At 34.1% G+C, this 16,568-nt stretch overlaps 1 protein-coding gene across 1 annotated transcript; it reads left to right on the top strand.

The window, feature by feature from the left end:
* Window positions 1-2,927: 2,927 nt before the first annotated feature.
* Window positions 2,928-16,367, top strand: Abhd10 (abhydrolase domain containing 10, depalmitoylase). The gene is made up of 5 exons (XM_046425207.2): window positions 2,928-3,124; window positions 5,285-5,468; window positions 10,118-10,229; window positions 10,588-10,725; window positions 14,565-16,367. Exons 1-5 carry the CDS (start codon window positions 2,983-2,985, stop codon window positions 14,898-14,900), a joined length of 912 nt encoding a protein of 303 aa, XP_046281163.1. The 5' UTR covers window positions 2,928-2,982; the 3' UTR covers window positions 14,901-16,367.
* The last annotated feature ends 201 nt before the right edge of the window (window positions 16,368-16,568 follow it).

Raw genomic sequence — 16,568 nt, 5'->3', positions numbered from 1 at the left:
CATTTGAAAGTAAACTCTTCTCTGATTAAGAAGTTACCTATCTGCAACATGATGGGAGATTGATTAATCAGCAAAAATCAATTGTAGAATCCACATAAAGATTGTTGTGTGCTAACATTATGATTTTTAGCTTGAAAACTAATAATTAGAAGGATCTCTGGCCACATTACTATTGCTTACAAAATGAGATGAAACTTAAAAACTCTGACATCTTATTGTCTTTTCGAATGAAGGCAGTAATAACTGTGGATTTCCAGGACTATGTTTACTTATCTTTCTATCCAACAAGAAAAAAAATGCAAATGTGAAGGAAAGCTTTGGGATTTTACTTGATGAGTACTTCATTTGTCCCTCTAAATTAAGATAGCAGATTTCTGAAAGAGAAACTGCCCTCAACAATATGTTCTTTCACACTGTTGTTAATGAAGGCAACATTGACAGTAGATGGCCAGAATGAAAACAAGTTGGTCAATATCTGCCGCAGTCTGGCTGGGCACAAAATCACGAGCCACCACACACCTTGTAGATTCAAACAGCAACTCTTTATTCTCGAACTGTCACCGGCACTTTACACACACGTTCTGGGCAAATCCACAATCTGGGCAAAATCCACCGGGCTCTGAATCCCAAATACTCTCTGAATCCCGCGAGAACTCAACGAACTCAACGGGAACTCAAGGAGTGGGCACGCCTGAGGCAGCAGGATACGCCCTATTCCCAGCAGGGTACACCTTAAACCTGGATCTGCCCTGGTCCTTGAGCAAGGTCACCTTACATGCAATGTCACTGCAAATGACCTGGGTCATGCCATGCGTCATACCTACTTGGCAATGGCTCTCAGCAAATATCAAGTCCATCACTGTCAGGAAAAGTATTTACACTTGTCTTAAGCCACAAATGTTCCTGAATTGCTAGGTTAGGATGAACAAAGAAAATGATTAATGGGTTTGCGTTTTCTGTGCAGCATTTTTCAGAGTATGAATATTGCCACTAGTTTGCTGCACATAAAATACCAAAAGACCTGAAAAAATAAAGGGGAAAGAAGGAAGAGGAATCATTGGAAACATTTGCAATTATCCAAAAACAAAAAAGAGAAGTGTTTTGTTGTTAAAATACTCGGGATGGTGAAGTGACATTCCTTGGGTATCACTTTGTAATTCAGTCCCTTTGTAGCCTAATGGAAAACTAGCAAAATAGCTCAATATCTTGTGGCATATGTCCTGAAGTTAAGTCCTTACTCTATGTCCTTCCTATTTGGGAGATATTACAACTGTTTTTTTAGTTGTAAAAGGACAGAATACCTTTATTTGTTTATTTTTATGTGGTGCTGAGGACCAAACCCAGTGCCTCACACATGCTAGGAAAGCACTCTGCCACTGAGCTACGGCTCCAACCCCGACATTATACCTTTTAAGAAAGAGATCTATTCAGTCTCTATTTATCCAACTTTTCCAGTTTGTTCTAATCTAACAGGACAGGTTCTTAAGACCCCAAAGACATGCTGGATTTACTATATACAACATTTGCCTTTAGCTCTGGTACCAGTCATTTCTCCAAATTTTATAACTAAAAATAGTCAAGTGGTTTCACTCAAAGCATTACACCAGCTAAGTGACTTTTAAGCAGAAAAATATTAGAGAAGGCCTTATTGGTTGATACCTGTGGCCCTCAGGAATTACTTTGAAGGATGTCAGAATTTTAGTCCACACTTGTATAATTTATCCAACTATTTTTCTATTGTCCATTCATTTTTTCCCTTGTCTGTTTCCAAGAAATGGTGCTGTAGTAAATAGCATGCATCACAATGGACTTGTGTTTCTTGTTTTCAATAAGGTACTCACAAATGGGAGGGCACTGGGCCAAAGGGCATTGAAAATAATGCTTATTTTAAATTGTATTAAATGTGGCCAGATTACTTGACAAGATTTTAGCATTTCACCCACCCAGCAACAATACGTAAATGATAGTTTCCATCATCTTTGCAAATAGTTGCCCTTTTAAAATTTCTGCCACTCTGATGGGGTGGAAAAAATGGTATGTTATTTTTTAAATTCACATTTTTTCAATTAGACATCATGTTTATTTACATAAACTGCCTATTCATAGCTGTTGGTCAATTTATTGAAATTGTTTTTCTTATTTCTAAGAGTAAACTGAGTACAATCAATGTATCTATGCTGTAAAGCCTAGTTTTTTCCTAAGTTCTCATTGGACTTAATGTATCTTTTGCCATTAAAAATGTCTAAATTCATATACAATCAAATGTATTTTTCTGTATAATTTGGGGTTTTCAAATATTAATTTTAAAATTCCCTTCTATTCCTGAATTATAAAATATTCTACTAAAAATTATCTACTCTTCTAAATACTATTCTTCTATTTAGATGATTTAATCTGCTAACGTTATTCTTCCATATAGGAAGAAGCGGGGGTCAAGATAATTCAATCATTCAGCAGGCACGTGAAAAACTAGAACAAAAACTATGAGTTGAAAATGGGCAAGGGAACCAGAAGATGTCTGATTTCACATCAGAGATTTACACATCAGGATTAAGGTCACATCTTGGAGGCGTTTTCGGTAGAGGTTAAAACTGTCAGGAAGTCACGGGAACTTGGGATGCAGCAAGCCTTTTGGTTCCTCTCCCAAAGGTCCTCCGGACCATAAGAGGGTTTCCTATCTAGAAACTCCGGATATGGTTCCTCTCCGAGCTTTCAGCAGCCAGCTGAGAAGGCAGCTTCTAGAGGTCACTCAAAGTATTCCAAACTGTTAGAGGCAAATTTCCCTAAAGAAGAAACAACAATGCAGTAGAAAGAATGGGATGCGCGACGGATACTCTACGCATGCGCGCTCTTCCGAGCGGAAAAAGCTGAGCAGCAAGGTTTAGCAAGTTCCGCCTTCCAGTGAGCTGGGCATGCGCAGCCTGGGAGCTCTGCGTGTTGCGTCTCTCTAGAACCCGGCTGGGCTCAGGGACAGCTGGGAAGATGGCGGCTGTGGGCTTGACGGCTGTGGCTGCCTGGGTACCCTGTCGGAGCTGGGGCTGGGCAGCCGTCTCCTTTGGCCCACACCGTGGCCTCAGCGCGTTACTTCCACGGAAGCCCCAGCGGGCGCCCCGGTGGCTCCCAGGTTAGTGTCCGAAAGGCGGGAGTAAGCTGCGTTCCTTCGAACGCGAACACTCGGCGTTCGGTCATTTCCTGTGCAATGCATTTTTGGCGCTCTGTTCAAAAGCGCTTTTTCTTAGCACTCCAGGCGCTTCGTACATTTCTGGTGGAGACTGTGATGAGAGCCCTGCTGGAGCCCTGGGGTATTCTTGGAAGCCCGGGTCCTTGCTGGCCTTTTACTCCCTGCAGTTTCAGGAGCTTCTGCCCTCTACTTGCCTGCTTTTTCTGCATGCACTTGGTTATTACTCGCTTTTGGGGCTTTACGATTCTCACTTGAATCTAATGTATGACATATGATATGTCAAGAGCTTTGTAATGTTTTGAACAACCAATAAAAAAAAATAAAATACTTAGACCTGCCCTCTCATGACTTGAAACTTAAAATATGAGGCATGTTCTTTTTAAAAGTGTAGCTGCCACTCTTTAATCCTAATTTTGTAGTGTTGTTTTCTTGATGCTCCTACTCAGTGAGGGAGCCATAATTATTACAAAGGGAACACGTTTTTGGATCAAACATCAGAGACTCTCATACACACACACACACACACACACACACACAAGTCTTGTTGAATTTTGTCCTTTGTCTTTTCACACCCTTATCACATAGCTGTCAGATGCTTGGTATCTAGGATAGTAATTAATTGGTCATTGTAGAGAGCTTTTGTTTCTAATTTTAAAAGTTAAACTTACATAGTAAATTTAACTTTAATTATACACAACGAAAAGCATGTGTTATGTATAAGTACTAGCCAAGTATAGAATGTCCGTTCATTAAACTCATTAAGGGTATACTCTTCTGTTTAGTAAATACTTTTTGAACATTTATGTACCTAGCTTTCAGCTAATCCTTATTGTACAAAAATGATTAATGGATATGATGTTAAGAATATATTCACTTTAAATAAATTATAATTGTCTTGAGGAAATTCTTGTGTTGGATGTAATAACAGGAAGATGAGAGAAAGGAGTTTTTTGAGTGCTTAACTGAGGAAATGGAAGATGACAATTATTGCTGATACAATTGCTGACCAACAGCTAGCCCAGTTTTTTACCAAAGGTTTTAAATTGGGCATATTTCTCTATACATTGAAACTTTGAAACAGGCTTATATGTAAAAGGGAAAGCATTAAAGCCTTCAAATAAGTTTTTTTTAAAAAATAAGCATAACAAATCCAAAATGGGGAAAATTTTCACAGCATATATGGAGGGAACTGAGAGGTTTTCCCTAGCTGCAAGAAAGTGGCAGAAGCTCCATTTAATGTAAAAGAAATTGGTTAATGGGGTGGGGGAGGACCCCATATTATAAGGAAGTACACAAATGTAATGGCTTTGAAGGGAGAAAGAGGGGTGTGTGTTAAATACTATATCTTTTGATCTTTTTAATCAAATATTGATTTATTCTAGGGAAAACGTTTTTTAAAGAATGAAATGAACTGACTTTGTAAAGTTCACCATTTGTGCTGCTCTAATTAAATTATTCTAATACCTGTGTGTATCATTCATGAAAAGCCAAACCAACACAAATAAACAAAATGATTGCAGAGTCCTATGAGAAATCTTTCCAAAAATATTTGCAATTCAAGGTTATTTGTAAAGGAACTGCTTCTTAAACCCCCTGCAGCCAATATAAAATTATGATCATCTGTTATCATTTCAGGGTGGAACATGTGAGTGGGAGTCATCAGTGAAAGGAGTGCAACACTTCCCCTTTGAAACAATTTCTCAAAGAGTAGAGGATGTGAAACTCCTCAAACAATAAAAAAGATGACAAAATCTCCAAAGAGAGGGTTTTAACTAGTATAGTTAATGTTCATCAACACTGTTGAGGATAGGTTATGTAGCAGCAATAGGAAAATGGTTTTTGATGTATCTCTTTTATTTAGTTGAAATTTCTACTTCATTGTGTAATTTGGAAGATTGGACCTTGAAGTTACTGGTTTTGACACAGTTTTAAAACAAAGATGCCTTGACTAATGAATTTAGTACTTGTTAATTTAGTCTGTTTTTTCCCTATCAAAATGAAATGGATTTAATATCAATGAGTTAAGAAAGGTAAAGTTTTACATATGATTTTCAAAAAAATGTACATAGAAATTATAATTTATGTTTTTTGTACTTTGTTTAGTTTGCAGACAAAAGACATCAGTCTCTTTCCTTAATCGACAAGACCTCCCCAAACTGGCTTATAAGAGGCTAAAAGGCAAAAGTCCAGGAGTTATCTTCATCCCTGGCTATCGTTCTGATATGAATGGTACAAAAGCAATGGCAATTGAGGAGTTTTGCAAATCTCTAGGTCACGCCTGTATAAGGTAGGAACAAAACATTTCAGAGAACATTGGTATCATTTAGCATGGTGGTGGAGAATTACTTCTGCTGTAACCAATTGAAGTAAATGCCAGCACTTTTCTAGATTAATTTATTTTAATGGTCTGTAAACTTTCATCTTGTGATTTAGGGTGACTGTAAAAGCAACCTTTAAAGACCTTTTTAAAAGGTCTTTGTGCTGACTGACAATAGTGGTAGGAAAGGATATGTGACAAAAACAGATATATTAGTTGGCTTTCTTGTAATCTCTTTTAATTTTATTGTGGTTTTCCCCTGGAGACACAAGGATTTATTTGACCACTGTTTATTGCCTTCTAAAATGTGTATTTAGGGATGAGGTTGTAGCTTAGTTGCAAAAGAGTGTTTATACTTCAGTGTGAACCCATGTTAGATCTCCAGCATCACACACATAAACACAAAGTAACTAAAAGTAATTTATGTACTTAAAAGTATTGTAAAATTAGTGTTCTATAATTCACATTTTTGCTGAGTTTTCTCTTTTTTTTCAGTCCTTGAATCTTAATATTTATAAGCATAAATAGGGATTGGTGATGTTTAACTGAAGATTAATTTTACATTTCCTAATTTTTCGCACCAGCAATTATATTAATAAAATAATTTGTTCACTTTGTTGTCAAGTTTATCTGTAACAGTCACTTACTTATTTAATTTAATAGCAGAGTATGGTTTAGTCAAAAGAGCATTAGCCTGGAATTCAAGAATTTGGAGTTCTAGAGTAAATTCTTTCAATAATGGTGACAGACAAGTCAGTCAATAAACACTGAACCAAATTTTGTCAAAACAAGGAGGTTAAGTTAAATATAATTTCTGAGGGTTTTTTTTTTTTTTTAGCACTAACTGCCCAAAAAATCTATTCACCTAAGTTTTTAAAGTAATTTTACTAATATTCAGTAGTTCTATAAAATATAGCTAGATATTCTCTGTTCAACCTATTAGCAGAATTTATATAAATTATATGGATTTAGTCTTTTTCCCTCCCAGCAATTTATCAGAATTATTTTCATGGTCAGAGCTCTTTAAAATCTCTTCCAACTTAACTGTTATTCTGAAGACAAGTATTTTTTTGAAAATAGTCTCTAGCATTATACTGGGTGCTGAATAATAAGAATTATAAAACATTGTACTTGTCCTTAAGATTCTTTCAATCAGGGTGGAGACAATTCAGATAGGAAATTAGGCAGAAATACTCATCAGAATGTGATTGTCAAAAGAGCAACATACTGGGGCTGGAGTTATGGCTCAGAGGTAGAGTGCTCACCTACCATGAGTGAGGCACCAGGTTCGATCCTCAGCACCGCATAAAAATAAAGTATTGTGTCCTCCTATAACTAAAAATAAATGTTTAAAAAAAGAGCAACATACTTAGTTATGTAAGGTGAGAGAAAACTGAAGATTGAAGTGGATAGAAAAGACCTCATAAAGGAGCACTGAAAAGTAGTTAAGATTTAAATAAGAGGGAAGTTCTGTCCAGGGAGGGAGGCTGCCCTTAGCAGAATATCATATCACAAATATTGCTATTACTATTTCTTGACGCCCACCCAAATTTGAATTAACAAATCACCTTTTTACTGATTCTTAAATTTTAGCTGTGCCTGTGAGAACTATAACCTGTTCCTCTCTCTAAGACATACTGTGAATTTTCTGTATTTTGGATGGTATACTAATATAAATTATACCTTGATTGATGATGGAACAATAACTATAAAGTATAGCCCACTTGCTAAAATTTTTAATTTGATCAGATTTTTTTTATTTGACCTTATCAAACTTCATTACAGTAGAGTCATTATTAACTATTGATTGCATTTTAGTTTACTACAAGAAATTTTATCCTCAATTTACATATTTTTCCTAATTTTTCAATTTACTTTTTTTGTAATTCTCACTATAAAATTTAGATGTTAAGATGAAGTGATTAGTTTATTAGATAAGAAATGGTACATATGGCCATGTGAAAATGGTTTCATAATGTCTTATCACATTGCATGTAAAGTAAAATTGCGTCAGAATTCAAGGAAACACACACACATATATACACACACATATATATATACATACACACACATATATATACACACACACACACACAGTCACACATGCAGCTCAGGCTAGCATTCTCATAATTATTTCTAGTGGTATTTTTAATTTGGGCCTATGCCCCTGAAAAATTGAAGCTGCTAGAACAAAGTTATATTGCTGTTGAAAAGTCTTAAAAATAACTAGGCTCAGTGGCACATACCTGTAATCCCAGTGACTCAGGAAGCTAAGGCAGGAAGATCTCAGGTACCAGAAAAAAAAAATGTTTTAAAAATACTAAATTGTTTGAATTAGTATCCTTTGTCTCTGGATTAAGATGCAGCAAGAGGGAGCTATATATTTTTTATTTGTAACTTATTAGCATCACTAAATGTATTAATGCATATTTTACAGCTTCAAAGTTTATGGCCACCCTGCACCAAGCAAGTCTTTCAGCATCATTCAGATGGTCATTTTTAGCAATAAAGTATTTTTTAATCAAGTTATGTACTTTCTTTTAGACATACTGCTATTGCATACTTAATTGACCACCATATAATATAAGCCTAACTTTTATATGCACTGGGAAGCCAAAAAGTTGTGTGACTCTCTTTATTGTAATATTCTTTTTATTATGGTTGTGGGGAGCTGAACCTGCAGTATCTCTGAGGTATGCTTATATTTTTTTCATAAAGGAGCTTCACAAGTATTTTGCATCCTCTCCATATATTTGGAAGGTAGTTGTAAAAGATGCAGCATATAATGATACCGCATTGCCCACCAAGGAGGGAAGAAAGGAAATCCAGTGCACTCTTCTCCTTAGTTGATCTTCTGGGTACCCTGGATTGATGATGGAACAATAACTATGTTTTAGATTATAGTAACAGCCTTGTTCAGATTTCCCAAAGATATGAAGTCATTTAATTTCAAATCTAAAGAAAATGTAAATTTCTGTTTCTTTGTTTGGGCACCTGGGGATTGAACTCAGAGCCACTTGACTACTGAGGTACATCCCCAGTCCTATTTTGTATTTTTTTAAGAGACAGGGTCTCACTGAGTTGTTTAGCACCTCGTCTTTGCTGGGGCTGGCTTTGAACCTGCAATCCTCCTGCCTCAGCCTCCTGAGCTGCTGGGATTACAAGTGTGCACCACCGCACCCAGCTTTCTTCTTCTTTTTATCACTTAAAAATAAAATTAATAATAAAATAATTTCATATACTCTAACAAAGATTCACTAGTTTTCACTAGATTTTCAGAATCAGAAAAGCAAGAAAACTTTGATATTTGAATGAAGTAATTTTTCTTTTTCCTTCCAGTTTTATTCATTTAGTAGATGTTGTTAACTTCAGTGAGGTGTCTCTATTGAAGGAATGCAGAGAGAAAAACAAGTTTATATGATGTGACTTAAAGAACAGCTAGGAGTTTGGGCAGGGAAAGAAGGCTTTGTAAACAGTAGAACAGCATGCAAAGACTCAGAGTTATGAAAGGACTTGTCTGGGAAATGGGAGTTTAATATGACTGGGGTTTAGGATAATCTGTGGGCATGGTATTGATACTTCATGATTTATTGAATTGGGACCTGAAGGGAGAATTAAAATTTACAGATCATATAAACTGCCCCTGGATACCTAGAAAGTTACAAGGAGAAATGTATAGGTTCATAATGATGAATTTGATTCTGATCTCCTTCCTAACCATTAATTCAGCAAATATGTATTGAACATTTACCACTTACAAAGTACTGATCTAGACACTGAGAAAGCAGGAGTAAACAAAACAAACTGTGGGCCCATTTGAACCCTCCATTTCAGTGTGGAAGACAGGCCACAAATCAATGATCAAGTGTCTTATCTGTCAAGTATAAGTGCTATGAAGAAAATAAAACAGTAAGGAAATACAAAATGAAGAAAGAAGCATAATTTTAATGATTGAACAGCCAGAGAAAATTTTCCTGGGGGTATAATATTAGAGCCAGAGGCCTGAATGAAGTGAGAGAGCAACCCGATGGATATCTGGAGAGAGAATATACCATGTAGAAAGGAAAGCTGATGAGGCAGGGAAGTGGATGTTGTGTTCCTTGAATTCAGTAAAGGAAGAGAGGATACAGTTGGGAGGGAGGGAAAAAAAACAGTAAGAAATAAGATTTCTAATTTAAAAAAAAAAAAACTCTAATCCAAAATTGGTCAGGGTCCAAAATATGGTATGGACTTTGGGTTTTATTGAAGATTATAGAAAGCCTTTGGAGGGTTTGTGTAAGACCTGTATTTGTTTAAAAATGGTCACTCTGATTCTTTGTGGAGAATAGAATATGCAAGTGGAAAATAGAAACCAGGAGATTTATGGAAAGATTTTTTTATTAGTCCATTTAAAAGGTGATAATGAGTTGGGCCAGCTGTGGAGCAGGTGAGGAAGTGATTGGAAGTAGAAGATATTTGAAGGTTAAGCCAATACAATTTGCTAAAATATTTATACTATGATTTTTCACTATATTTTTGGTATTTTAATAACAACAACGAATGTACCATCTTCAAAATTAAAGAAGCAGATATACAGAGATACATAAACATTTAGGTGTAAATGTATATTTTTTTTTCAGGTTTGATTACTCAGGAGTTGGAAGTTCAGATGGCAAACCAGAAGAATGCACAGTGGGGAAATGGAGAAAAGATGTTCTTTCTATAATTGATGAATTAGCTGAAGGACCACAGGTGACTGTTTTTATTAAAGATGATAATTATAAATTATAGTCTCATGATAGATATGAACATTTAATATTTTAAATGTTTAACAATGTTTTATGAACAATTTTGATTTAACATTTTCCATCATTTTTAACTTTCTAATAAAAAAAATAACAATTTACTTTTCATTGTATGAATTTTATTTTCAAAATTTTTGCCTAATATTTTTACAGAGTTAATTATAATTGAATTTTACTTTGTGCCAAACATTAAAAGTCTGGTAGCTATGTGTATATAGAAGAAAAAAGTACATATATTTATATTAAACTACTTACTTCCCTTACAAACATTCCTCTCTAAAATGGTAATATAATTTTATTCTTAGATACTTGTTGGATCTAGCCTTGGTGGATGGCTTATGCTTCATGCTGCAATTGCACAGCCAGATAAGGTCGTGGCTCTTATTGGTGTAGCTACAGCTGCAGATAGCCTAGTGACACAGTTTAATCAGCTTCCTGTTGAGGTAAGTCACAGGTCACTTTGGTAAACCCAGAGGTATACCTCCTATCATTCTTCTGATTTATCTTTTTTTGAATATTGGTTTATGTATCATCTGTCACTTGACATCATGTTGGCTCATCTTTTATCTTACCTGCTTTTTTTGTACGGTCTCTTTACAAAGTTTGTTTGGCCTCTTACTTAAGGTTTCCTTTACAGTTCCTTTCAAGTCATTCTTCCAAATATTTGAGCCATATTAATAATAAAATCATACTTTGTGATTTATTTTTTATGAAGACTTTCTTTGCTTTTTTTTTTTTTTTTTTTTTTTTTTGTACCAGGAGTTGAATCCAGGGACACATTGTGCATTACCACTGAACCATATCCCCAACCTTTTTTTTTTTTACTATATTTTTATTTTGAGACAGGGTCTCACTAAGTAAGAAGACTTTCTTTATTAATCACATTTATGTGTTTGGATCACATATCATGAAGTACTTTTGTGCCTCCTTTACTTTGTGGCATTTAGGTAAGTACTACCTATTCCCACTACTGTTTTAAACTGAACTAAACAATTTAAAATTTGTTTTAGCCTGAAAGCAGCCTCAGATCTTCGGGACAGACAGACATCAGCCAAAAATCAGTGCACACAGATAAAATTTGCCATTCTGGACTAGTTACATAGTTGCATTCTTTTTCTACTCCAAATTCTTAGGCAGGGGGAAGAGGGGCTTTTTGTTATTAGCATGTTTTTTAGCAGATCATGATACCAATGAGGTTTTTGAAATAACTGTCAAGATAGCTAGTTTATTACATTCTGTTCTTGGCCATATGTTTAAGCATATTATTTATTTTCAACAGTAAAAAATTAAATAATGAATAGTAGGTTCTTATTTTTGTATAGTTTTATTTGTTTTCTAATTAATTGAATTCTCCCTGGGTTGTTTTTTCCTAGAGACCTAAATTTTCAGATGTGGGACTAAGCTCCTGGCAGGTCAAGGCACAGAAATTAAAGACTAAAAAACAGTCAAGAACAATGGTTTTATTAAAAGTACACTCCCCAGTCAAGCAGATAGTCATCACCTCAGAACTTGATAGGAATGCAAATTCCTGAGCTTGAGCTTTACCATGAATTAGAAATTGAGGATGTGGATCTAGTAATTTGTATTAACAGGCCACCAGAGTAAAGTTTGAAAACCACTGCTATAGAGAATTCAGAAAGAGAAGAAAGAAATAAAAAGAAGATGATAAAGTATGTAGTATTGAATAGTAGAATGTCATTGACTTTTACCTCAAGTTCTGCATTGCAATCTGTGCCATATATTATCTGTTCAAAGTTTGTTCTTAGTTCATGTTCTCAGCTTCTTAAGAAATATTGTCTGTCTAGTCAAACTCCGCATATTATTTCCTATCAGGGGTAAAATTACATCTTCCTTGCACTTAGCTCTTATTTCTGAAATGTGTTCTTTCTTTTCTTTTTTTTTTTTTTTTTACACTTGTACATAGTTGTTGCTCAGTCCTCATGCTTTTCCTACTATTTTGTGCATCTAAACACTGGACCCTTGACTCCATTCACTTGACTCAGTAATACAGTTCTCAAAAGTGGGAAATTATCTCAAAAATGTGGCAGAATGAAAAGGAGTTAAAAACATTTTTATTTTGTAGTACATAGGGCAAGATCTATGTACATTTGCTTTTGTACACGTGTATCCACATCACTCAGCATGAGGATGGGATGTATAGTCCCTAATGACTGTATAGACCTCTAGTCTGAAGATCAGGGCTTATATTTGCTAATTCTAGATTACATTAGCAAAGTTGTTGATTTATAAGCATGTAAAAGGAAAGAGCAGGGATACTGGGACCACTGTCTCTTTTCCACACAAATAGCTAGCCATAACAATGTTAAGAGAGCAGGAGAGAATTTTACATCTTTTTTGACTTTGGGAATTTTAAACTCAACGTTTCTCATTGTTTGCCTTGGAACTTATCTCTCTCATAACTGCTAATAATCATCTCCTCAGACAGAGGAGATGTCTGATTTTGATTCTAAGCTGTTTTGATTCTAAGCTTCTGAAGATCACATTGCCTTGATGATAATTTCTTCTTGGTATAAAAATTACATATACTGAATGTTTTCTTGGGATATTACTGTTTTTGCTATTTTTGAACTTTTTCTTTTTGAGAGTTTGGGACATGAAATAAAGTTAATAACTTGTTCTTGAAATGAAATATATTCATTTAATTCAGTGGTAGATAACAGATAGTTGGGGGTCAGAGTGTGTAATGTGAATATTATTAATTCGGTGTCTCAGTAATTAGCCTAGCTTCTATATCAGTCAATAGCCAATGGAACTAAGTTTTAATTACTGAAATATACAAATTAATGAACAATCTTGCTTGAAGATGACTGAATATCATTTTTCCTTTAAATATTTGGTTTATATGTTGTTTTACTACAGAAAACCCCATGTATTAATAGATTCATACATTTTTTATCTTATAGAATTTTCATTAATTTAAAATCATTTGGAGACATATTGAGAAGCACAGCTTTCAGACATTATATACAGATCTTTTCTTTTAAAGATATTCAGTGAATAATAATATGGGAATGGTTAAGCTAATTATCTTAAGTTGATCATAGTAGACTATTCTGCAGCCTTTAAAAACTATAGAATTTTGAAAAGCCCAGAAATAATATTAAATTAATAAAGCATTATAGAAAATTGTATATGGATATGTAATAGATAACATATTTTACGTATTACATATATAAAAACCAAGTGCATAAAAATCCTGAAAGTCAGAATGTTAAGGATTGTTATTTCCATGAAGTAGGATTATGGATAGTGATTTTTTTCAGTGTACTTGCTTATATTTGCTGTGCTTAATAAGTATATGTTATTCATTGAAAGTTCTAATTTTTAATTTGAAAAAATGAGATAAATTATAATCTCAAAATTAGAAATTCTCAAAAGGATTTATAGAACATATAATATTTCATTTTAAGGGAATAAACCTAGAAAATATATTTTTAAGTTTTTCAGGAAGTATTTGGAAGACTTCTGTGTTATTCAAACCAAGCTATTTTTTTTTCTCATTTCTAAAATGCTGAAAAGTAAAAACTATACATTTTACCTTCAGCCTAAAATTGCATGAACATGTGTTCATTTCTGTCTTATTTTTCATTTTTAATTCTATGCTGGATTTTTCCTGTATTCCATATCCATTCTACATATTTCTTATGGTTTCTTTTCATTTTACGATTTTGAAATTTAAACAACTTTTATTCTAAGATCTGATTTTAAGTAAATATAAGTATATTCTTGGACTGATTCCTAGAAATTATTGTACTTTTCTCCTATTGCCCTTTTCAGTTGGAGTGAACTGATAACTGATTTAAGCAGTATGATAAAGTTAGATAAATCTAAATTTGATTCATAGCCATAACATTCACTTTGAACTCCAAACATAATTTTTGATTTCTCTAAACCTTAATATCTACTTTTATAAAAATGGAATGATAACAGAATTCTTACCAAGATCTTATGAAATAATATGTGTAAAGTACCTATCACAGCACCTTGCACATAGTATTTTTTTAAATATTTTTTAGTTATAGGTAGACACATATCTTTATTTTATTTTTATATGATACTGAGGATTGAACTCAGTGCCTCATGCGTGCTAGGTGAGCGCTCTACTTCTGAGCCACAATCCCAGCCCTATAATATTTAATTTTTGATAATTATTGTTGTTATATTTTTGTCCTCTTATGCAAGGTCTGCCTTCCTGAGACAAAGCCTGTTGCATGTGTTAATGTTACTTACATGCTTTTATTTTCCTAATTTTTCCCAATAGGTAAAAAAGGAAGTGGAGATAAAAGGTGTGTGGTCCATGCCATCAAAATATCATGAAGAAGGATTTTATCACATTCCTTACAGTTTCATTAAGGAAGCAGAACACCACTGCTTGTTACATAGTCCGATTCCTGTGAACTGCCCTATAAGATTACTTCATGGCATGAAGGATAACATCGTACCTTGGCATACATCTATGCAAGTTGCTGACCAAGTAGTCAGCAAAGATGTAGATGTCATCCTCCGAAAACATAGTGATCATAGAATGAAGAAAAAAGCAGACATTCAACTTCTTGTTTATACTATTGATGACTTGATTGATAAGCTTTCAACATAGTTCACTAGAATCGCATTTTTAATAGGTATATAAATTATTCAGAAGATTGAAAGCGATACAGCAAATCAAAGACCCTGATACTGTAGGTTTTTCCCTCTTACCTCTATTTTGTAAATATCAGAAAAGTATTTATTTAATTATGTCTTTGCACAAATAATACACATTGTGATGGAAGTACCGGCTGCTGTTTAGAAAAATTTCTTCTTCCTTCAATCTTTGACTTTTTTCCGTTAAAATATTTCCTATTTTTTATTCAAGAGATGTTTACTTTCCTTATGTATATGTTAGCCTTGCCAATTCTTATGTTCTATTATTAATAAAATTTGAATATTTTGGGTTTTGTTTGCCACATTTATAAATGGAAATTTATAAAATTCTGATTTTAAAATGCAGTTCACAAAAATAGGAAGATGTTTATTGAAATAAATTTGAAATGTCTAAAGCATAAGAAAGTTCAAAAATAAGAATATCATTTGAATTTAAAATTAAGGTTTTTAGTCTTTTAAAGGCTCACAGCTTTTTACAGTGATATAAAATAATTTCTAAATTTTGACTACATGTAATTTATTTAAATGGGAAATTCATCTTAATGTAACATTTATATATATTATGATTGGTAAAAACTAAAGAGAAAATTGATCTTTTTAATATTGCCCACTTGCAGAAATACTTTTTATTAATTTGTGCCCTATGTACAAATAGCCAAGTGATTGCCACTTAAAGGGCTTTCTGAAGTGTAGAGAATGGGGGGGGGTGGATATAAAATGCAAGTACAAAGGGTTTTTTAAAAAGTATAACTTTTTCAGTAGTCAGCCTTGGTAATATTGAGTTGGTAGTTTTTAGCTGTTAATTTTGGCTAGACTTGACTTTTGCTGTTTGGATTATTTCAAAGTAAAATTTTTATAAAGTTGACAACATGACTCATGAAATGAGCATGTGTAAAGACTTATTTAATTTGATAATGAGGGAGTCAGAAGATAGTAAACTGATTCAAAGGACAATTTGAAGAAACAGTATTTATAAGCATTGCAGGAAAAAGGTTTGGATAAAATTGCTGTGTAAAAAGGTGTTAGAGCAGACTGATTATCTCTAGAGACCTGCTTTAGAAGGTTGGTTGGCCCATGGCTGTTTTTTAGGAACTTGAATTTCAGGGAGCTCCCACTATTCTCACATCTGATTGAAGCAGTTCACTGTGCCTAAACTGTGCACAAAATTTGGTTTGTGCTGAACACTTGGAAGTCCAGAATATTGATCTATTCCTGGCAGAAAATTTCACATGCTGCTATAAAAACTCATTGTTTGGCAAACTAAATTCAACCTTTGTGACTCCACTGTGAGGATTCTTGAAAGCATGCACCTAGTTTTCCCAGATTTCATTCATCACATGTGCCTTTTTCCTTTGCTAATTTAGCTATGTGTCCTTTTCATTGTAATAAATCATAGCTGTGATTAGAACTACATACTGAATCCTGTGAGTCCTAGCAAATTTTTGAACCTGGGGGGGGGGGGGTGTATTGAGGATGCCTGACACAGAAAGATGCACTTAAGCTCTGATCCATTTGTTGTGTTGTATATCAGAGAAAAATCATAATAAAAAAGATTTGTGTGCCATAGTGCCTGGTGCTGTGGATTGACAGAAGTGGCATTGGCCGTTCTTGAGTCAGCTGG

This window comes from Marmota monax, unplaced genomic scaffold (assembly GCF_021218885.2).
Source record: "Marmota monax isolate L192 unplaced genomic scaffold, Marmota_monax_Labrador192_F-V1.1 WCK01_AAM20220418_F8-fsc00119, whole genome shotgun sequence".
NCBI lineage: Eukaryota > Metazoa > Chordata > Mammalia > Rodentia > Sciuridae > Marmota > Marmota monax.
Note: the sequence above shows the minus strand (reverse complement) of the source record. Positions and strands in the feature narration are given on the sequence as shown.

Bases quoted from the DNA above. Each gene is read 5' to 3' on its own strand.
- Abhd10 (XM_046425207.2), top strand. From the start codon at position 2,983: ATGGCGGCTGTGGGCTTGACGGCTGTGGCTGCCTGGGTACCCTGTCGG. The intron at 3,125-5,284 runs GTTAGTGTCCGA...TACTTTGTTTAG, and splicing joins GGCGCCCCGGTGGCTCCCAG to TTTGCAGACAAAAGACATCA. The intron at 10,230-10,587 runs GTGACTGTTTTT...TTTTATTCTTAG, and splicing joins AATTAGCTGAAGGACCACAG to ATACTTGTTGGATCTAGCCT.